The following is a 24,152-nucleotide window of genomic DNA, read 5'->3' as shown; positions in this document are numbered from 1 at the left end:
CAATTTACTTGCACAATTTTAGGTCATTTGTACCTTTAAAAAATGCTTGGGCTGATAGAGCATTCAACCTATGCTTGCCATTCTCCTTCGGAGGGCTGTGCTCCAATAGTCTTGGTGGATCAACTTCCACTGATTACATGCACCTTATATATATTCAGAGTGTAGTGGAGTTCTTACTTTGTGCTATATTTCTTCTCCAACTTCCTAGTATTTATAACTTTTATTTTATCATTACTGAATTACTTCTTATGAAATACAGTATTACTGGGAGTGTGTGTCAGGATCGTCATACTCGCGTGTAGGACCCTGGCAGAGACACATGCCCAACTGGCATGTTCTCTCCCTCCTGGTCAGTCGTTCGGGAGCTTCAAAAGCTTTCTCCAGCCCAAACATCACAGTGACTGATACCAAAGGGCATCAGCACGCTTACGGAACCTGCAGAGTATTAGCGGTTTGCATAACAAACTCAGCAGCACAGCAGTTCGGCTAATCTACTTTTATTTACATATAATACACTCAGAGCATTCTGACTTAGCTCCTTCCTCTTTCTCATCAGACAGCAAAGAGAAAGAACAAAGGACAATAGTCCCACAACACAGAAACACAGTAACACAAACATCCTGTCTCCATCACTTCCCACTATGTGGAATGAAAACATACACCGTCATGTGACATAAAACAATCCCATGACTGCAAGCACAGAGCAAAAATCCTAACATGGGGAGGGGGGGAATGGAAAGACTTGGAGACTGTGGTTGGCTACTTCCCACAGCTATATTTGTGATTGTTATACTTTTATCAGCATCTTGAAAATGTTCTGCAGTAGTTTGTAAGGGCTCATATGAAATTGACCACTTCTAGAAAACAAGAGGAAGGCTTCTCTGTGTAAAGGAGGCATTACTGAATATGGCATGTGGCTTTGGCAGAGAACCTAACTTGGAGCTGTAGGATGGCTAGAGGCGAAGAGGACACATTTTCTGAAATATGGTTTCCGTTTACTGCGTATGTTCACTTCAGTGGCAATGTGCCGTGGTCCCCAGCCTCTCAAGTGTATTTCTGGATAGATTCGCTCATGAGATAAATTACTGCTAGTGCTAACCTGTTATGGACTATATCGCTCCTTACCTGCTTTTTCTGCAGGCAAAAAACTGCAGACATGTACTGTTTGTTTACTGTTTCTGTTTGTTGTTAAAAGTCAATAACAAGTCAGTTTTTTAAAAAAGGAAGCACATGTTGCTATGAGCTAAAGAATGGTAAAAGGTAACAAAACTGGACAGAATCTAATCATGCGCTTCCCAGTATTTTTGAATGCACAAATATTGATAGACTTCATCAAGTACGACTAACAAGCTTTTGCTGATCTTATGTGAATGTGCAGCCTCATTCTGTGACGTTGCTTGAAAATACAAGCTCTGGTAAACATTTTGAAAATATAATGATGTACAGAGAGAAAATACACCATATGGTAAAAGTTACTTATGATATGCAAGTACACGAAAACTGCAGCTGTATCTTAAATAAAATCAACCATGTTACATACACAGTATTGGTATACCGAAAGGATGGGTAACCTGTGGCCCTCCAAGTGTTGTTCAACTCCAACTTCCATCAGCCCTAGCCATCATGGCCAATGGTCAAGGATGATGGGACTTACAGTCCAAAAAATGTCTGGAGGGTCTTGGCTTCCCCATTCCTGAGCTAAAGTATCAAATCTATATTTTAGTCCCTGGAGAAGTTATATCAGTCTCTCTCACTAGGGGGCAGCAACATTTCAAACAGGTATGTTCTCTCACTTTCTTCTACACCATCTTTTCTACATATGGCCACCAGATGCAGGCAGTAGCTGATTTTTGCTAAGCATCCAGTGACAGAAGAGCAGTCAACAATTCTTTATCTAACCACTTTTTTAAAAAAGTACATGAGGAGATGAAAGAGACATTTGCCTGCCGGCCAGTCACATCATAGTATTCCAAGTTGCTTATGGCAGTTCACATGGGGATTTTTATCCTCACAAAATGCCTAGAATGTAAGTTAAGCTTCTAGATCATGATTAGGCCAAAGTCACCAAGGGAGTTTCATGGCTGAGCAGGCATTGGTCAAATGCTATAACCCTATGTGAGTAGGCCCCACTGAATTCAGTAGGATGTCAGCATGAGCATAGCCAGGATTTTTGTGGGGGAGGCAAGCTTTTGCTAGGGGTGGGCAGGACCTCAGATTTGTATTGATTTCTATTGATGTTTATTGATGGGGGGCAGATGTCCCCCTCCCTCCCCCCTTGGCTACGTCCATGTATGTCAGATACTCTGCCCACCATATCTCACTGGTACAGTGGTACCTCGGGTTACAGACGCTTCAGGTTACAGAATCCGCTAACCCAGAAATAGTACCTCAGGTTAAGAACTTTGCTTCAGGATGAGAACAGAAATCGCGCAGCGGCAGCGCGAGGCCCCATTAGCTAAAGTGGTGCTTCAGGTTAAGAACAGTTTCAGGTTAAGAACAGACCTCCAGAACGAATTAAGTTCTTAACCTGAGGTACCACTGTACTCATGTGCTGCTGGTGATTAGAAGCTCCTCCAAGGATTACAAGACAAAGAAGCAGCATCCCAAATACAAGCAGCCAGATAATTGCAGAACTGTAATTGTCAAATGGGAAAGAAAAGCTGGCCCTGATAACATTCAAGCAGAGTGAAGTTATGAATAGAGACAGCCCAGCTTTGTGTGGAACAAACAAGTTTTTACAGAGTTTTCAACTCTTGCTGAAGGTTTTTTTAAAATATGTTTAGCTCTTCTGCTTTATTTTCCATTCTTAGTTTTACCTGACCTTAGTTTGGAGCTTGTTTTAATTATGCTGTATCACATTTATTATACTATTCTATTACTGTTGTTGTTGTTTACCTGTTTGCCCTTTTTGTGTAAGTGGACCTGAGAATTTTTTTATTTATTTGGTGGCCTATAAATATTGCAAATTAAGACAACCACACACTTTTGGTGCACTTTTAAAATACTATTATACTACAGATCCAGGCGCAGCAATCCAAAGCCCCAGCCAGGAGCCATTGGGTGGAATGGGGCGGGGGGGGGCAGATTCACTGCCGAATGAGATTCATTTGAAACCAGGTAACAGCCAGGCAGATGGGAGGAGGAGGAGGAGGAGGAGGAGGTTACTTTATCTTTATTACTGCACTTGCTCCAGGCTGCCTGGCTTTCACTAAGAGCAGAGGAAGCCTCCACAGGGCCAAAGGAATACCTTTTTCTGTTCATAAACCCCCAGATTGAGGGCTAGTGCTGTACTGTAAGACACCAGTTCAGGTTCCGAATATCTTATCAAGTTATTTAAGTTTGGTGAAACAACCATTTGCGGCGGGGGCGGGGGACGACGACCATATTCTCTTAGGAAAACACTGTATTTGGCATTCATGATGAGCTGCCTCATTTCTCTGTAACATTTATAAAGCTATAGCACATCTTCAGCTATCTAGCCTGTATCCAATGATCCTTGAAATTAAATTTAAATCATGTACATTTGGTACTTTTTACCCTTGCTGTAGAAAGTGGAGGAGAGGAGAGGGTGGGAGGCAACAGGCTTATTTGTCATAGAAAAAGTCTGAGGATGTCTCCACTGGTTATTTTTCAATTCCTGTTAATCAAATATATCTATCTATATATTTATTTTTTACTTCCCATTTGCCTCCACTTTTAAAAAAACCAAAGTAAAAATCACAGGGCAATAGGAGTCATTGGCAGGATTTGCGGGCACATATATGCTGATGAGGAAGGTTGTTTAACAATAAGGAGATTTGCTTCAATTATGCTGAACCACAAATATATACACTTTGCGGCTGCAGTCGCCAGCTGGTTTTAAATGGTAAAGGCTATACACATACCATTCAATTTATCTTTTTCTCTAGCAGCTAAGAACTATGGTACAGAGCAGGGTTCAGATAGTCAGCAGGAGTAAGAGTAGGAGAAATTCATTTGCAGGTGCTTGAATGTCATCTACAAAGAACTTTCTAATAATTGAAGTGACCTTCCTCCTTTCAGCACAAGGACTAGAGATTAAGCATAAATGGCTCTGTTTTCTGATAGCAGAAGGGCAATATGAAACAGAAAAGCAGCAGTGGGTGGGTGAGGGTGTGCTTAATGCTTTCCCCAACTAGCATGTTTCTGTTCTATATTCCTGTTGGAACTGAATTTCCTTCTGAGGCCCCAAGCATGTATTTATCCCTGCAAATGTTCCTTTGGAAAGTGCTATAATGGATCACAAGCAGAAAGCAGACACAAGCGTAGCGCACTGTTTCAAGGTGCCCACAAAATAGATGACAAGCTTCAAGAGGGGAAGGGAGGACAACCTAGCTGAAATTCCATGCCAGTCTCTGATACAACAAACAACTTGACTAGATAACCAAATCCAACCATCAACTTCCTCTGATTTTGGGGTCAAGATTTCCTGTTTATTGAAGACACTCTTTTCCTGACCTCCAAGTATTTGTGGAGCCATAACTGTTCCCTCCCACCCCATGGCAACAAATCTAAAAATATCAGTGTCAAATATTCAATCCAAGCTCACTTCCTAAATGTTACGAATAGTGTTATTTTGTGTCATTTGCTTACATATGAAAATTTATCAAATTTTCTAAGCAGGAAACAAATGAGACCAGAAAACCATCTGAACTCTGCTAGATCCAGAAACACATACAAAAGTTAAAATTAACTCCATGTATGGTAATTTCTGTGGAGATTCATCAGACTACGAACTGTATTATGGCAGAGTCTGTGAGAACACTCCAGTCAAAGTAAAGTGCATTTGAAGTTGATTTGATTTCAATAAGACAAATGCACATGTTTTAAATGCTTACTTTTGAATACATCACGCCCTGTATTTCCAACTGTTTTTAAAAGCTAGATAGATATTCTACTTTTGAGAGTACAATACAGATCAGAATAACATATACTTCACATACCTTTCTCATTGCTATTTGATAGAAGGGATGGTGGGCTTGTGGGTTTGGATTTGTCGTAGTTGTTAAAGCTCTGGCTGCGCCGGTTGTTGGCATTAACTGAACCACGAGTTTTTGCTTCGCTGCCTGCAGCTGAAACTCTCGTAGGACCTGGAAGTCTGTTTTTGAGGTTAAAAAAAAGAAGAATAAGCAAATGTTTCCCTAAAGCACATGAATGAATTCAAGTTAAACACAGTCAAATTGGAGGAATGTTTACCTCCTGTAAAAGACAGCTTGCCAGGTGAAGAGCTCCGTGTGTGCCCTTTTGTTTACATGGAGCTCCAATGAAAGGACTTTCCTGGTTACTTTAGTGGAGAGAGCAGTTCTGTGCATGCAAATAATCTGTCCATGGAACTTGAGTATTGAGTCAATGGAACTTGAGCTCTTGAGTATTGGAGCATCCACTAAAATGTAGCCCAGAATGACTAGGTATCCAATCTATGTCATTTTGGAAGCTTGACTAACTGCAAACGATTTTTGAAAAGTTATGCTATAAGGTTGCCTCAGTGGATTCAGTTATCTTAGTGGATTCAGGTGCCAGTCAATTTCCAGTTGATCTTCATGCCCACTGCCTAGTTGATTTTAATGCCCCCAAAAGGTCACCATATTAGACTTGGTGTTTCCCAGTTGGAACCTGGATAGTGTGCCTAACTGAATGTTGCAGAGGTCATCTACTTATGAAAATGCTTGATACATTAGTTGGGAAACATTTTTTCTTAGCTGAATTTCACAAACTCTGAGATGTCAAAATAAACCGTTAGCCTGTATGGGTCTAGATACACTGGCTGTAACATTGCACATGGTTGCATTGCCTTAAATCACATTGGGTGATATCCAGTTGTGCCCATTGCTAGTGGAGCAGACTTTTGCTCATTCAGTGAGATGTCCCTTCCTATCTTATCCCCAAAAGTCTCTCTGAGTCTGCACCCACCAATTCTGTTTGAGAGGGGTAGGAGATCCTCTGGGCCATATTTGGGGAAATTTGGAGGCTGAAGGAAGGAGAGGAAGGGGAAACCAGCTTGTACAACACTGGATATAACCCATTGATTTCTACCAGGTATAGCTACTATATGTGCTGGATTACAGCCCTAGGCTACAATTCAGAGAATCAAATCCTTGCATAAGCCCATTGACAAGTATTCGCATGAAACACGAGCTAGCAAGGCTCTTTTAGCTAGCAATATGCATTCCATTCCAAAGGTCCAGAGCACAGAGTTTCCATGCAGGGCCCCAGATTGTAGCCATGCAACATAATCCAAAACCTCTCAATTCAGAAATCAGTATGCTTAGAATTTCTGCCAAATTTTTGAAGCGGTCATTTGATCAAATCTATACAGTGCAGTAAAACTCAAAATGCAAAACAGTGCACTAGATGGAATGTTGCAGAATTTTTTGAACATAATACTGTGTGGTGGTCCTTTTTGTTCTAAGGCTTAAAAAATAAAAATAGCTCACTTTGGTACAAACTGCCTAGATTTCCCCTCACCCTGCACATCATACAGGTTGTTATCACAATGGCTTGTGCAGGAGTTCCCAGTGGCCAATGGCTTTAATTTATAGTAGCAAATTATTTACCCCATTGTTTTCATGAATTATAATATTATTCAATAGCTTACTTTTTTCCTTTTACTTGCTCAATACAGAAGTAAACCATAAAACCAATAGGCAGCATTGATTCGTATACAGTTTCTTGAAGGCAGAATTCCCATCTGATTAGCAACATTACAAACCTTTGGTACCTGAATGGCACTTTTAGAGCTGGGAAGAAAAGAGGATTAGTGATTTCTTCCCAACAAATTCATAAGATTGATCAGAAGGAGGATAGATGGGGAGAAGAAAAGAAGCACTTAAGTCTCAGCAAATACATGCACATGCTTTCAAAGCTTAAAGCTGGCAAGTTTGCACCCATTTAGTTCCACATCACCACAGACCACTAAAACATAGAACTGTGTAAAGTTTGCTTCCTTGCTTTCCCAAAGGCAGACTCTTCTGCTCTCAAGTGCATGTGAAATAAACCTAGGAAACCAAAGCAAGAGGAACGATAGAAAGTTTCACATAGCAGTCATCACAAAGACACAACCAACCAACCCCGGATACAGAAACAGCCCACAGAAAGGCTACAGAGGAAGGCACAGAGGAACCCAGGGTGAAAGGTAGGGGAAAATAAGGTTCTTTTTCACTTTCCATGCTTTTGTGTAAGATTTGACACTGACATGGCAATGACATTCATGCAGAGCTCATGCTGGTTGAAAGGTAAAGAGAAAAAGTGTTGAAGCATAATCTTTTCACACAAAAAGGACATTTCCCCCTAGTCTTTATCTCCCCACCCTGGCTTCTAGGATATTTGTTTGTCTTCCTAAAAAAACATATAAAGTGTTCTCCCACTAGGAGAACCCACACATGGACATTAAGTATGTGGCCAAACTTGGTAAATGTGTAGGAATTACAAGCAAAAGAAGAGATTGACTACAGCAATGATGGAGAACTGAGATGTCAATCAAAGTAGAGTGGAAGTGTTGACAATTCTCAAATATTCACCTGGTAAGGATAGTTTTGTTTTGCTTTTTGAACATCTCGCTTTTTGTGACATCTCTCTAAGTACCCCATCATTCAATGTTTTAAAGTGGAGGGACTATAGGAAGTTGCAGATATATCCCTGTGAATTCTCAATAAAATAAAATTATCAGTAAAAGAAACCTGTATATCTCCTTTGCAAGGAGAAAAAAAGCTTGGAGAGATCAATTTGATCAGAAAAAAATAGACTGCACAAGGAGTTAAGTGCACAGCATCAGTAAAATTTGGCTCCCATTACTTCTACTTCTCTATCTCAGTCTTAAAATAAGTCAGCAGGTTACTCCTGCAAGGACTCATGTCTTGTCCAGTTTCTCTCTAAAACTGTGAAAGAAGTTGTTGACTGAAATGCTGAAAAGGCATGAATTGGTAAATAATTGAGATGAAGGAAGATTAAAAATCAGTGAAGGAGAGGGGATCCTATACTAGTACCAAGGCAAAATTATGGAACAAAGAATGATTTAGAATAAAGGAATCTAAATCACAAAGTAAAAATAATATAGTATAGTTTGCGCACAAAACAGGATAAACCGTGGTGCCTTAGATGTTAGGGGTATTTCTAATGCAGCACAGCATTCATCTCAAGAAAACCTAGGATGAATATCACAGGTATTAATAAAGATTAGAGCTGCATTTTTGAAGTGCTGCAGTGAGATGCTCGTAGGAGTCAGAATGCATGTCAAGCTGTGGCTTAGAGGAAGACAAATGGGCTGAAACACCTATTATTCATTCTCAGAGAGATTAGATGTTCCCCAGTACAGGACACGGAGGAATCCAGAATAGAGACGACACACCTATCTACGCTGCTGTGTTATATTATCTGATAGTAGTCATACTCATTACTCTTTTTCACCCATGAGAAAATAAGTTGGACCTTACAAGCATAAACTATAAACAGAAATTAACAAGGAAGTTAGAGCAAGGGGAAGGAGAGAGTGTCCAAACACATTCATGTATTTATTTTTTCAAGATGGAAAATTCACAGGAATTGAGTCCCCTTCACACGTGAATTGCCGGAAGGGAATATAATGCAGTTAACTACGGAACGCACTGCATTGTTGCCCCAACCTAAGATGTCAACGAACGGCATGGACAACTGAACTGCCAGTGCTCATGCATTAGCTTCCTGGTGTTCAGCACTCAGATCACATGGAAGCCTCCAAACAAATAGCTGCTCATGCACAAATAGCTGCTCATGTCAGTTCAGTCATCCAGGGACAGGGGCAGCACTGTGCAGCACAGAATGAAGATCACGTAATGCGCTCATCATGTGATTCACCTATGAAGGGGGCTATTATGCTACTATCCCCTAAACTAGCAATATGAAGTACAGATTTTAATTGTGAGTCATTTCAGGACATATACTGATGACATTGTTGTTAAAAAAAACCCACCATCCTCAGCCCCAAAGACAGGGAGGGGTATGATCAGGGGTCGGCAAGGTTTACCGGCCATGGTCTGGATCACTCCCATGGAGATCGTCCATGGGCCGGACTGGTGAAGCGCGACACCGGAAACCGTGTCTGTGCATGTCCGCGGCGCCGGAAATCGTGTCTGCACATGCCCAGATGCCGAAAATCGCTTCTGCACAGGCGTGGTTTTTGGCATCTGAGCATGCGCAGAAGCAATTTCCGGTGCTGTGGACATGAGCAGACGCAATTTCCGGCATCACTCGGCGAGTCCTCGCGCCATGATGCGCCGGTTTAGCACAGCGCACGGGGGACTCGCCAAGTGGGTAGCTCAGTTCAGGGGCAGCTCATAGGCTGGTAAAACAGTCTTCATGGGCCACATCCAGCCCTTGGGCCACATGTTGCCGACCCCTGGGTATAATACAGAATAAAATAGCTCTCTTTGCTTTGGTTTTTTCTTAAATGTTTGGTTTGAAACCAACAGGTAAGCAGTGGTAAGGTGAGCCTTGAGACATGCAAACTGGGGTTCTTGCAAGGAGGGTTTTCCATGCTTTGCATTAGAGGAAGAAACGCTAACCTAGAAGCCTTTTTCTGACCGAGAGTGAATCGGATGATTTTGCTTTGAGATGAGTCCCTGGGTGATGCACTGCACAACAAGAAAGAAAAAAAGTCGAAGATGTGAGTGAGTAAAGAAGATACATTCGCACATGAACCCACTGAGCTGACAAAGGTGTGGGGGTTTTTTTGGAACGAGATTAATCCAAGTGTTTCAAAAGGGAAAAACAATCCCTCTCAGCCAAATAAAACATTCAGGTGTAGTATCTTTGGATTTATCAAAGCAGCAATAGTAAGAGAGGCAATAGTATGCATGCAAGCAAATTTACTTCAGGGTCATGTGAATGAACTTTCATAAGAAAATGCTGTCTATATGCACATTTCTGAATTTGAAAAATATCCATGGTATGATCTGATGTTCACCATGTCGAAGAGCACATTTTGGTCAAGCAGACTTTCCTTTAGTTTAGTTTTTGTCGTGGTGATAAATACCATATTTCACCACATGAGGGTGTGTTCCAATGAAAGCTTTCACCTTGTAAAAGGGATGAAATTATTTATTTTCAAATACCATGAAAAAGATACAAAAAGTAATGCAAGACTCAGGCTTAAATGGTACATTTATAGTTCAACATTTATGATCTCCACATTCAAAATGTATATATAATATTTATCATCTGGGTTTTAATTCTGAGGAAAACAAAATTCAACCAGCCAAGATTCAGTGATAGCAATTTTGTTACAAAATGAAAAAGTAAGTATTCAAAAAGTTTTGATTTTTGATTCAGCTATATAATTGGGTTGAATTTAAGTCTGCAAATAATTTGTAAGGGCTATAAAAGGGTTTTATAGCTCAGTTTAAAATTTGACAGAGATCATATATACTGTTATGTTGAAAAATATGCAAACTGTGTGTCATGTATGGATATATTAAGATTTCTCTATGAACACATGCTTTGAAGGTATTATGGAAGGTTATTCTGCAGAGAGGCTATTTCAAATAAACCAGAAAATATTATGTTCCCCAATTCATTAGGGTTGATCAAAAGAACTGAGGTCTGGATCTGATTTAACCACAATCTCTGTACTGGATCACAAGAAAAAACAAAAGAGAGACAGCAGAAGGCATCTATTTAAGAGCAGCTTTTTGGGGTGTGTGTGCATGAATTGGCTCAAGGGAAGGGTCTGACCAGTATCATTTTTTTTCAAAGATCCACCTTGCCAGAGATGCTATTAAAAGGCAGGTGCTTGTTTCTCCTAAATAGTAAAGCTAACAGGAATGGGGAGGGCAGGAGGAGGATTTTAAGTAGGAGGTGGCATATAGGAGAAAGATTAAATTGCTCCTCCCTTGAGCCAATTTGCCCCTGTGCTGCTTTTACGCTCCCACATCAAATGTATTTTGGGTCTACAAGTACACTGGTACACCTTAAGCATCACAAATGGAGTATAGCACATGTAGCTGAATGGAGACTGAAGAATCAGAATATGAACTCTCCAATCAATCATTAGCCTGCAACCACACTGAATTTACACATAGCCAATCCAATCCAGCTGGGGGTCATGTGGTTCTGGAAGAAGGATTCACCACCTGCATCCCAAGGAATGAGGAAATCTGTGTGCACAGGGCTGCTGCAGACACAGTTCCTTTAATAAAACAGGAATTGCACAGCTAGCTGTTTAAGAGGAGGAGTGCAGGGACTCGATTGAGCAACGCCTGCTCCCACATCCACACCAAAGCACTCAGCAGTGTACACTGGCCTTTCTAACTTCTATTTTTAGGATGTTTTATTTTGTTCCACCTCTATCTGATGCATGCATTTTAAAAAATTGACCGACATTCCAAATCCATTACCCAGGTGAAAAAGAAATAGAGCTACTTCATGTTAGCTACAGTTATTTCCAGGCGCAAAGATTTCAAAGTAAGATGCTATTTTAGCATCCGAGAAATACTTGACATTTTAAAACAAAAAGAAGATTTTGAAAAGGAACACCCACCTGGACTGCATTTCTGGTTGTGCTTTTAACTGAGGATGTGGTGCTTGCTGGGGTTGTTGGCACTGAGACTGGGGTGATGCTGGCACAGATTGTGGCGGTTGCTGCTGCTGCTGCTGTTGCTGTTCTTGTTGGATTTGCTGTTCTTGCAGCCCAAATTGGCACTGGGATGGAGGCCTTACTTGCTGGGGTGATGTGGGAGGTTGCTGGGATGGGTGGGGCTGTGAATATTGTTTAGGGGGCTGCTGTTGCTGCTGCTTATATCGTGACAGACTGAAGAAAAGGCCTAAGATAGCCTTTAAATTCCCATTCCTGATTTCTGCAAGACAAATCACAAGTCATTTATATCAGCATCCAATGCACTTTATACATTCAGTAGAGTTGCTTGTTTAAGCCTTAACACTATTCATAGTACTACTGACAGCTCCCTGCAAACCTAATTGCTGTCACAATTGATTAAAACTGGGCATCATCCGCTGAGCAAATTAGTTACTTCTCCCCTGCAGAAACTAAATGCAGACAGGGAGCTTGGTACTATGGCAGAGAAGATTTAGTGAGCTAGGCATCCATCAGCACTAAAGTGCACAATGGAACCTGCCATGCCTATGGCAGATCCATTCCTTAATCCAGACCAGGATTCCAGAATGCTCTGGGCTAAACATAGTCTACTTCATTCCAGGACTTTCAGAGAATTATGCAAGGAAGAATCGTAGTTTGCATGTAACCATAAGAAAAGAACTCTGAAATAAACCTCTCCATCTAGCAAGCATAGTCTGAGTCCAGGTTCTTATTTCTAAGACTCCCAGGCCTCTAAGCACAATATGACCTACTGCAGGGGAAGGAGGAGATATATATTTCACTTTCCTTGGCTCCTTCTGAAGACATTTCAATCCCCATGCAAGCACATTTCAGGATCATGGCAAACACTTCTCAATTAAAGAAAAACCAAGAAGAATATACTGTTAGGCTGCATTCACATGGCAGTTTATTCCATTTTCATGACGTTTTGCTAACTTAATTTTCACATTCTATTTGAGCTTTCACATGATGTAAAAGCCACTTCCAGAACAATAGTGGAAATGGAGTGGAGTGGAGAATGCAATGCTAATAACCAATACCAAGGATGAAGGTCTACCAGGCTTGCATGTTGAGCATGCTGCTTTATGGAAGAGAGTCATGGGTAATTTACACCTGCCAGGACTGATGCCTCAATACCTTTCATATGTGCTGCATCATGAAGAATTTGGACATCCCATGGCAGGACAGAGTCTCACACAAAGATGTGCTCTCCCAAGTCCACATTCCCAGCATGTTTGTACTTGAGTCTCAGAAATGTCCTGGTCATGCCCATAGAATGGAAGATGCAGGATCCCCAAGGCTGTGCTCTACAGGGAGCTGGCTTTAGGCACCAGACCCATTGGCAGGCTAGCTCTGCATTACAAAGATGTCTGCAAACGTGGCATGAAGACTGACAACATTAATCGTGCCGTGTGGGAACCCCTTGCAGATAACCTATCAGTGCCCATGGCAGCTGTAGATATAGCGACTGGCCATGTGAAGTGGCCTTTTGTTGCCACAGGGTCAATCAGGATTCGTAATTTGCATGAGGGAAGACTGCATAATTCACATAGCCACCAAACACTTGGCTGGTGAGAGAGGCAAGATTATCCTATTGGTTTAGCATGCACAGGGCTAGCAAGCTGGTGAGACTCCACAAACCCTCTCGTGTGCTTTCAGTGAGGAAGTTCATATGGACCCACCCTATGACATTGTGGCCAGAATAACTAGATGAGTGCCAATTAAGTTCTAATACAATTCATGTCCCAGTAGCATGCATCTTCTGATAAGCGATACAGGTAACACACCCTAAAAATTAAGCCCAAGCCCAATGAATGGCGTAGCAAAACATTACTGGACTTTGTAGAGTGCTGGTTTAAAAGTAAGCCATAAACTAGGTTTCAAATAATCGCTACAGATGCATTTCCTGTTAAGTTATCTCAAGAGATGGACTGAGGTAATTCACCTGGCGCTATGCCACTGGACTTTGCACATAGAGGGCACATCAACCTCTTTGTTTTTTGCCGACTAGTACAGTCTGAATTACTTCCTCTTGCTGCTCCCTTCTGTCCTGTGTGTCTGTTTAAATATATACACATAGGTTTTGTCGGTGTGAGTCTGTAGCCCAGTCATTTCCATTTTGGCCACAAAAAAGGGTATTTTTAAAAACTGAAAACAAAATACTGCCAGATGTTCTAGGTTTTTTTTAGGGCAGGGAGGGTTTCTTTTTTCAGTCTGGTGTTTGGAAGCTTCCATGCTGTGAGGTTTCTGTTGTCTTGGATGCCTTGATCTCCTTTACTTCAGTTTTTTATATTATTTCTCTTCTTCTTTTCCCCTTGTGACACAAACCACTCAAATCACAATTGGGAGCAAAAGAAGCCACACAGAAAGTTAGCTGAAGAGGCTCAGTACTAAGCAAGGAGGAGGAGGAGGAGGAAGAGAAGAAGAAGTAGCAGCAGCATGGAGGAACAGACTTGCATGTGAAAATGTGCTTTCCTGGCAGGACTTTCATATAATTTCATATCAACAACATAATGCTTTTCAATGGAGTCACTCAGCTGCGATTCAACAAATTTTGATGATGTAAAGGCATGTGTGAACAAGCCCTTAACTGGAAGAAACCCTTTCCTGAAAAACTCGAAAGCTATCATGTCCTTGTACAGGGAAAAACAAAAAAACGACTTGTTGAATTTCTGGGCTCCCCTTGTTTTGGATTTGAAAGTCATATTTTGTATGTACAGTACTTGTCTGCCACTTAGTGCTCTTACTTTAAACATAAATATAATTCAGCCTGAGAGTGGAAGACAGAAAGAAAAAGTATAATTATCCCATTGGCATAAGCAGCTGGGATTCCCTCCATGCTCAGTGTTCTTGTTTAGAGCCAGGAGATTCCATTTGCTGGCAACCGGGATTCTCCTACCCAGGGAATGAGGGAATCTTTCCCATGTCAGCCGAGAGTTGATCTGTTGATCTTCCATTTAAGCATTCTGGCAGCTGACATGTATAAATGTGCTCTCAAAGCAGCAGTGTGAACTCAAGGAAATTGTGGCAGCTTTTGCTGTCAAGGTAAACCTTATTCGCAAGTAAAAATGCATACAAAACTCACACAATCTGTCTTTCACATAAATGACCAAGAATAAAACAGGCTCACCTGTATTTGCAAATCCAACTGCTAATTTTGAGAATAGTGAGGAGGGGTAAGAGAAAGCGTTCAGCGGCAGATTTAACTGCCATTTATTGAAGTGGCTAACTCCTGCTTCCGCTTGCAAACATGCAAGTGAAAGTAAAATAGCAACTCAGAGCTGTGATGAACATACAAATAGCTTCGCCACGCAGCCCAATCAAGGATCACCTTTTGTGTGCACAATGACTCTGATGCAAACAAGAGTTTCCCTATTGACCTCATAGCACCAGGAACAGCTCAACGTGTCTATCCCAAGTGAATATCAGGAGTTGCCCACAGAGCTTGGATAAGAGCCAGACAACATACAGCTTGTTTTTAATTAAGCAGGCATGAAACATACCTAATTCATGATTATGCCATGAAGGAGTTTAAACAATTACAGTCTGAGCATTGGATTATTTTATATCAGCATCTTTAAGACATATGACCACTATAGATAAATTAACCACAAAGCACAATTCATTGCCTGAATCTGGTTTGGCCAACTGAGTGCACACAAATCAGTCAAAGTCAAAATTGTGTCACCCTTACAATGATAAACAAGCTAACTTCTATTTATACTTTACACCTAGTATTAGGTGAAACAGATACACTGCTATCTTGAACTCTAATAGATTTGAATGCAGATTACGATATAAAATATTTATTCACACTGACGGTGGTTATTATTATTTTTTTGTCATCATCTATAAGACTGTCCTGTAGCTCCACTAATCTTGTTGCTATATAAATACTACAAATACGGACTCACCTTCTGCAGACAGTCCCTGTATGTTTATTCCTTTGGCAGCCAAAAAACTCAGGCACGCATCTATATTTTCAATCTTAAAAAGAGAAAAAGAGGGAGAAAGAGAGAGGGAATGAGAGATAAATGAAAATGCATTACTGCACCCTTTGGACTTCATTCTACTATTCATGTGAAATCAACTTGTCAGGCAGAAGTTCATGTCAAAATCCTCTGCTTAATACTTTACGTTATTATTTATTATAATTATAACCCTCCTTTTCTCCCAAGGAGCTACACCAACATGACACCTTCTGAGCAGGCCATAGTGAATTGCTTATGTTTGTGCAGACCACAATACCTTATGCTCTTATCACTCACATAATAGAAAGACAATGCAGACCTGCCCTTAACTTGTATTAGATACCACAGGGAGAATAAGCCCCATGGGAAGTGGTTTGTGTGACACAGTTCCACAAGTGGTTCGGGTGGTTCAGATAACAAAATCTTTATTTGGGGGAACCTTTTTATGACACGGTTAAGACTGCCTCAACCAAATAAGGATCTTTCTCTCAGACACACATATGCCTGCCAACTGATTTAGAGCCAGTTTGTTCCCAGAGTAACTTTTCCAATGTTCCTTGTCACTGTCTGCTGAAAATAAACACAGGGCACCATATTTGTTTGATGTGAGGAAAGTTTCTCATTTACTCCTAAGTGGGACAGCTGGCAGAAATTTCCAGTCATGGAGGCAGTAGAATTCAAAAATGGAAACTAGAAACCTCAACTGGAATCCAGAGCATGTTTACTCACATCATTCTCTAAATGGTATGAATAGCAGCTGATTACTGAAGGCCACGGCTGTTTCTCATGGTGAGTCTCTTCTTCATTTAAAATAAAGAGAACTACAATATGGGCTATGCAGATACAGTGGTACCTCGGGTTACATACGCTTCAGATTACATACGCTTCAGGTTACAGACTCCGTTAACCCAGAAATATTGCTTCAGGTTAAGAACTTTGCTTCAGGATGAGAACAGAAATTGTGCTCTGGTGGCGCGGCAGCAGCAGGAGGCCCCATTAGCTAAAGTGGTGCTTCAGGTTAAGAACAGTTTCAGGTTAAGTACGGACCTCCGGAACAAATTAAGTACTTAACCCGAGGTACCACTGTATTCAGAATTTCTTTCAATGTGACTAGAGCATGGGAGTATTATCACTATAAACTTCATTTGGCCAGAAAAATCATTGTGGGGGTAACATTCCCTTCCCCAGCAATCCTAATGTAAAATTATTTCTCTCTGTCCTCTTATTTAAAGGCACACCAGCTCCAAGTTCAATTACCACCAGGTATCTAAACAAAAACTGAAAGTATTGCTTTTGAGACTAAAGAAGAGCTATCCCTCTTTCCTCTCCCCCAGCAAAAAATATCTCTGGGTTTTCTAATTTATATGACCTGGTCAAGACACGCAGAAGAAGGAAATAGTAGAATCCTGAGGTGATAAAGTGAGCTATGCCACTTCAGGCTGAAGAAGGGGAGCACCATTTTTAATGCTCCTGCATGGGAAACCAACAACCCCCCAGAGCAAAACCCAAGACCCTATGCTTAATGTTTTTAACCTAGCCTGTTCCTATTGTGCTGGATTTCTTTTTGCAGGAGGTTTTTGTTTTCTTAACACAAGAAATGTGATTGCCTAACTGCAATTGGAATAATCCATTCTACCAGGTGAGAATTCTACTACCTTATTCTTACCTCATTATGCTGTGTGTGTAAACCAGACCTATATTATGCAGGAGAAACTTCCGCCACTTCGAACTGCAAGTAAGGGAACCGGTTTTGAAACTAATCCTCCATATAAAAAGCTCATTATGTATAGTAAAATAGCACACACAATAAAAATGTTTACCCTAATATTATAAAACATTTTAGTATATGACCACAATATGGATAGTATCATATAGTTTAATCAGTAGGTGGTACTGGAGTTATATCTGGGTGGAGTGTGAAGTTTCCTGTAAATGTTCTTGTTTAATGCACAAAAGAGTTATTGGCTATGTACACACTTCAGTTTACTCTGCATCCTGTATGCTACCACTGCTGGTTTGGGAAGCAGTGTACACGCAACATTAGCCACAATCCATATCTATCCTGTTTTTTTACTTATGAAACACTGCATATTGATGAATTTTCCCCAAAACCAGCTTTGATCCAAATTAAGAAAAGGAATGTCTGAGCGGCATTTTACGCCTGTAATGTGACTCAGTCCTTGCCTTGCTATGTGACAGTCTTCATCCAAATCTTCAATGACAAACACCATACATCTGTAGTCCATCATTTATGCTGCACATTCATACTAAAACACACACTTTCAATTTTACTATACAGGGTTTGATGTTTTACTGTACACACACACAGTGCTTTTTTCTGGGGGGACACAGGGGTACACATACCCCTAAACATTTTGTGAATCTAAGTTTGGCCTCACTGAGGAACAGTATTTCAATATGAATAGGAAAATGAGAGTACCCCTAAACATTTATTTAAGAAAAAAACTCTCTCTCTCTCTCTCTCTCTCTCTCTCTCTCTCTGTGTGTGTGTGTGTGTGTGTGTGAGAGAGAGAGAGAGAGAGAGAGAGCTACAACTAAAACTATATTTGGTCACATATCGTTTAATAGCAAACCTGCCTTGCTGCAAAGTGCACATAATGTAGGCTTAAACAGCAGCCAATAAAGATCTGAGCTGGAAAAAGCATAAGTAGTAAAATCTTTCTAGCTTAGTAAGCATGTCTGGTAAATGTCACTAATCACAGCAGAGAGAAGACTTAAAAAACGGTTTGTGTAGCCTCTTCTTGGCCATCAGTTAGCACATCTAGAGTTAAGATACACTGTTCAATCTATTCTTTCACCTCAGTTACCATTGTCTAAGTCTGACAAATATGAAAAGTGAAGAAACCAGGAAGAGAGAGTGTGCAGAAGGTTGCATATGTTTCAAGTAATGAGTGTTAAACAAAGTATCCACGTGGGAGTCCGGAAATGCAACTAGGCATGCCCTATTTCCTTGCACAGTCACAGCTGATTTCAGGGCATCAAAATTGTTATTAAGACCCAAAATCCACTATGAAGCATGAAGGAACCAGAAAGGTTCGTTCTGTAGTGGCTTCCTGCATCCTGCAACCCTCCATTGTCAGAATCCTATGCAGCTGATATACAAGTCCCATCCTCTAGCTTCCAAGTGCCCAGCATGAAATCTAGTAAGTTGCATACCCTTAACAAATGATGTAGGACACTGTGGACCATCTTGGGTGTGAGTCCTGAAAGACCTGGCTCCCTGCCTTGCAGGCCTTTTCCACCTGGCCTGAGACAGCGGGGACCTTGACTGACTTCAGCTACGAAAACTGAGGCTGTTGAACAGACACTTGGGTTGGGGTATTATTTAAGGAGTTTCTGTTGAGAGGAGGGTTGTTGCTGTTATTGAAAATATTTTTTTGGTATTTTTATTTTTAGATCTTATGATTTAGTGTGGAAATTGTTGATTTGGTTGTGTACCTTTTGATGCGCTGTTTTTATTTTTTTATGACTATTTTTGTTATATTTGCAAATTATGAGATTTTTTCATGTTAAGCATGATCTGAATTATGGAAAGGCGGCATGCAAAGAAAAGGTGTGTGTGTGTATGAGATCCTAACCCAACAGGACACCATCATGTGCAGTTGGTCCTCTGACCCAAAGTTTTTTTAAAAAAAGAACTTTTTGTACTCATTTCAGAAAGCAATTAGAGCTAGTTCACAAACCCTGCCAGTAGCCATTTATTAAAGACTTGATGTCAGATCAGACAGAAAATAAGCCAGCACCCATAGAAGAAAGGGAAGGATCCATCCCTTTTACCCTCTTCAAATATATAATTGGTTCTACCATTGCTGAATACAGTACTGTGCATGTTTCACCAATCCAACAAGAGGAACATGCTTGCAGTTGTAGATATTTGGCAGGAATACGACAAAGAACACCCCGAATATATATCCTACTGGAGATAAAGGAACCCAGAGAGATGCAGCCTTTGATGAATTGGGGAGATCATACTTTTAAAATGTGTGAGAAAGAGTTTGCCCCATGATACATATGAAAGATCTTAACATTAAAAAAAACAAAACCCTAAACTTTAAACATCATTCAACTTGGCTGGAAGCCAAAATGAAGCACTAAAAATTCAGGTGGGTTATTTACTAAGGCAAGCATCTTGACAGTGCAGATATTTCTATTAAAAACAAAAGTATTGAGGTTAAAAGTTTACTGATGTTAAGTGGAATTTTAAATAAGGCTCATTGTCCTCCTACATAATTCTGTTTTGATGCCCCTTTATTAATACAACTTGAATGCTAGTTCCTGATGGCCACCAGCATGTTTCTTCCAGGAAATCTGTTTTGATTCATAACATTTGAGTGGAGCCCCAAAATATTTTACAAATCACAAAAGGGCAGGACATCACTGAATGTTTGTTCCGTATCTTAGAGACAAGAAAAATACCATCTGTTGTGGCAGTTGTCATGGTATCATTTTCCTAGGAATACTTAACACGACAACTTCATGTAAATTATCCATGCTAGCAGGATAGGACGTGGGGAGAGAGAGAGAGAGAGAGAGAGAGCCATACCATTGTCTCAAGCTACATCCAGCATTTCAGGTACAACAGTGAAAATGCAAAGTATATAAAAAGACTTGAAATCATAACAGCAGCACTAAAGTGTAGGTGCCTGGAATATTAATTTTCTTTGGACACCTTTACTTTTTACCAATAAAACCAACAAAAAACATTAAACAGATTGTCCATTAGCAAGTTCTTTACCGATCACTTCTTAAAACATTGTTGATACAGCTTTTTTAAAACCTGAGTGCCACTTTAAGGTACAACAAAGAACACAACTCAGATTTGCTGAAACAAATATGCAGTTTTACACCTGGGTAAAAGCTGGTTTGGCAAGCTCCTTTTGGACTGGATTCTACAGAGAAGGTGCCATTATGGAGTAGGCCAAATTCTCTGCCACAACTTCATGGCAGCGACACTCAGAAAAAAGGCCTCCATAGTGAAAGGAATTCAAGCAGAACTGAAGTTCCTAACAAATTTGCAGGATTGTGAAGCCAAACCTTTCAACCTATGTGTGTTCTATATGGTCCCTATTCCTGATAAGGCTTAGTTTCCAGACCCTTCATCATCTTGGTTGCCCTCCTCTGCACACATTCCAGCTTGTCAATATCCTTCCTAAATTGTGGTGCCCAGATTTGGACACAGTACTCCAGGTGTGGTCTGATCAAGGCAGAATTGAGTGGGACTATTAACTTTCCTTTATCAGGACACTAAACTTCTGTTGATGCAGCCTAGAATAACATTAGCTTTCTTTGCTGCTGCATCACACTGTTGATTCATGTTAAGCTTGTCATTCCCCATCTTCTGTTTGTGCAGCTGGTTATTCCTGCCTAAATGTAGAATTTTACATTTGTTCCTATCAAAATTAATTTTGATAGCTTTGGCCCAGTACTCCAAACTGTACACATGCAAGATTGTATGTGCATCTAGGCAGCCTTAAAGAGTTGCTTGGCTGTGCAAGAAAGTCTCTGCAGGGATGCAGCTTGCACAGGTGTGGGAACCATTCATGAACTTTTTGGACCAAGGGTTTGCCTTATTTACCCTTCTACAACACTCCACAGGCTGCATGCCAGTTGCAGGTGTGGCCACCTTGTACTCGCGCATGCACACACACACAACACACACACATAGGCAAGCAGATCACCCGAGTGGGGAGGATTACTGCCCCTCCCTGCTCATCAAATTATTGGTCTGATAAATCTGTGACAGGTTTCTTGCATCACTATCAGGGTACTGAACTGGGCAGAGAGTTTAGATCAAAGTGCTGGTTTTGACCTATAAAGCTTTTAACAACTCAATACCGCTATACCTCAAGGACCGCCCCTCCCCATATAAACTGCCCCAGACTCTGCATTCATCATCCGAGGCCCTTCTTCACGTACCTCCTCCATGTGAAGTCTGGAGGATGGCAACACAAGAACGGGCTTTTTCTGCAGTGGCCCCCCATTTGTGGAATGCTCTCCCCAGGGAAGTTTGCCTGGCGCCATCATTATATATATATTTAAGCGCCAGGCGAAAACACTCCTCTTCAACCAGGCCTTTTAACCCACAGCCTTTTAAATGTACCTGTGGGAAGGGGAGCTGTTCTTGTTTTGTTGACTTTAATTATTTACTTGTGTTTTATCTTGTATTTTATTATGTGAACTGCCCTGAGATCTTTTGATGAAGGGTGCTATATCAATTTAATTAAAAATAATAATAATAAAATAATAAATCCAACACCCCAGCACTATGTCTTTGTAAAACAACAACAACACATATTTTGCTCCCACTGTCAAACAGTGGCAGGGGAGGGGTGGCTGCAGGGGGGAAAAAATGCTTAGTGGGGTTGAATCAGGCCTCCAAACAGAGGACTAGTCACTCCTGCATCAAATGCTTTATTGTACAGTGGTACCTCGGGTTACATACGCTTCAGGTTACATACGCTTCAGGTTACACACTCCACTAACCCAGAAATAGTGCTTCAGGTTAAGAACTTTGCTTCAGGATAAGAACAGAAATTGTGCCCCGGCAGTGTGGCGGCAGCAGGAGGCCCCATTAGCTAAAGTGGTGCTTCAGGTTAAGAACAGTTTCAGGTTAAGAACAGACCTCCGGAACAAATTAAGTACTTAACCCGAGGTACCACTATATGTGTAGGCAGTGCTTATGTGATGGAGGCTTTTCTGAGTCTCCTTAGTGACCTCCTGGCTGGCTCAAGCAAGTTTCAAGCAGTGACTTCTTTGCTCACCCTCTTAGCCATGTCATTGCAGCAGTTTGTAACTTCATGGTAAAGGAGTGTATTTTTGTGTGTTGTATGTTTTTGGAGAAATGCAAATGTGGAAAGCAATCCTATAGTTACACAGCTATGGGCAGGGGTGTGGGGAGTGATGTGTGAATCAGCTCCCAGTTGGGAAGGCCTATACCAGGGGTCAGCAACCTTTTTCAGCCGTGGGCCGCTCTACCGCCCCTCAGAACATGTGGGGGCCGGACTACAGTGGTACCTCGCAAGACGAACGCCTCGCAAGACGGAAAACCCGCTAGACGAAAGGGTTTTCCATTTTGGAGGCGCTTCGCAAGACGAATTTCGCTATGGGCTTGCTTCGCAAGACGACAGCCCATAGGGAAATATCCGGGACAGTGGGGAAGCGCAGCGCATCTTCCCCACTGTCCTCGGACCTCCTCCGAAGCCGGGCGGTGGGGCGGGAACGCCTCCTCCCGCCGCCGCCGGGCTTCGGAACGATGCTCCGAAGCCGGGCGGCGGGGAGGGAACACCTGCCCCCGCCGCCGGGCTTCGGAACGCTGCTCCGAAGCCGGGCGGGGGGGCGGGAACACCTTCTGAAGGCGGGCGGGGGCAAAAGTCTTTGTCCCCCCTGCCCGCCAGCATTTTAAGATCGCCCGGACAGCGGAGAAGTCCTCCGCTGTCCCGGGGTTTTTTAAAATGCTGGGGGTGGGAAGAAAAGCCCTTGTCCCTCCCCCCCAGCCATCAGAAGAGGTCCGGGGACAGACTGTCCCCGGACCTGGTCTGAAGGCGGTTTCCCTAGGAACGCATTAATTGATTTTCAATGCATTCCTATGGGAAACCGTGCATTGCAAGACGAAAAACTCGCAAGACGAAGAGACTTGCGGAACGAATTAATTTCGTCTTGCGAGGCACCACTGTATATTTTTTTCGGGGGGTGGTGGTGGTGAATGAATTCCTATGCCCCACAAATAACCCAGAGATGCATTTTAAATAAAAGCACACATTCTACTGATTCCCGGACCGTCCGCAGGCCGGATTGAGAAGGCGATTGGCCTTAGGTTTCCTACCCCTGGCCTATACTTAAACCTTTCATTTCTTAATTTTTCTGTCCTGGGCCAAGGCTGCACACTATCCAAAACAAACACAACAAAGTCTGTTGATTTGCCAAAATGAGATTCTGTGTTTTCTTTTACTCTTTGAACAAATCTGGCAGCCAGTTCTGATTTTCAACAGTCCTGCACCTCCTCCTCATTTTGAGGGCCACTTTATAGTACAGCAAAGAAAAAGAGGTAAAGATGAGCACTGGAACGCTCCCTTTCTAAACACATGGACAGAATCAGCACCAGAGAATTGGAGGGGGGCAGATTGAAAAATGGCACATCCAGAACCATGTTGCTTTGAAGATGAACATCTGTAAACAGTTCAAAATACCTCGAGATAAAGCGCAAGAACATGGTGTCTGGGTGCTATTATATTTCTTCTTAAGACTCTGCAACATTGTTTGAAGAGCTTTGCTATTTATTTGCATGAACTCATATCCTGATTTGACCTGGAGGCTTGTCCATTGACTTCACTTGGTCTACTCTGAGCTCTACTCTACATCACTCCAAATGCCAGCCAAAAAAGAAAGTTCTTATGATCTTTAACATTCATATGGTAATGTGGAATAATCTTTGCAGGTATTTCTGCACAGCACCTGGTGGTTTCCACTCAGATGGGTGGCATATAAATGATGCTGATGCTGAATAATGTCCAGTTTTCCTTCTATCCATCATGTCTGTCTAGAGAAGTATAATGGCTGTA

General features: G+C 41.5%; 2 protein-coding genes across 17 annotated transcripts in view; one reads left to right on the top strand and one right to left on the bottom strand.

The window, feature by feature from the left end:
- Positions 1 to 24,152, bottom strand: part of NAV2 (neuron navigator 2) — a 537,366-nt gene that overhangs the window by 140,804 nt on the left and 372,410 nt on the right. For 9 of the 16 annotated variants that reach the window (XM_083461993.1, XM_083461995.1, XM_083461997.1 and 6 more), the window contains 3 exons: positions 15,517 to 15,589; positions 11,528 to 11,843; positions 4,962 to 5,116 (listed from right to left, as the gene is read on the bottom strand). In XM_083461993.1, coding sequence (XP_083318119.1) covers positions 4,962 to 5,116; positions 11,528 to 11,843; positions 15,517 to 15,589 — 544 coding nt within the window. Of the gene's footprint in view, positions 1 to 4,961; positions 5,117 to 9,554; positions 9,624 to 11,527; positions 11,844 to 15,516; positions 15,590 to 21,510; positions 21,636 to 24,152 lie in introns of those variants that run through there. The other 7 variants (XM_083461998.1, XM_083461983.1, XM_083461994.1 and 4 more) reach the window with 2 other exon arrangements.
- The window catches only part of DBX1 (developing brain homeobox 1), a 206,438-nt gene that overhangs the window by 153,932 nt on the left and 28,354 nt on the right, over positions 1 to 24,152 (top strand). The gene's annotated exons all lie outside the window — the stretch shown is intronic.

The sequence above is a fragment of the Podarcis liolepis genome (assembly GCF_965112155.1).
Source record: "Podarcis liolepis genome assembly, chromosome: 1".
Classification (NCBI taxonomy): domain Eukaryota; kingdom Metazoa; phylum Chordata; class Lepidosauria; order Squamata; family Lacertidae; genus Podarcis; species Podarcis liolepis.
This window is presented reverse-complemented; position numbering and strand designations above follow the sequence as displayed.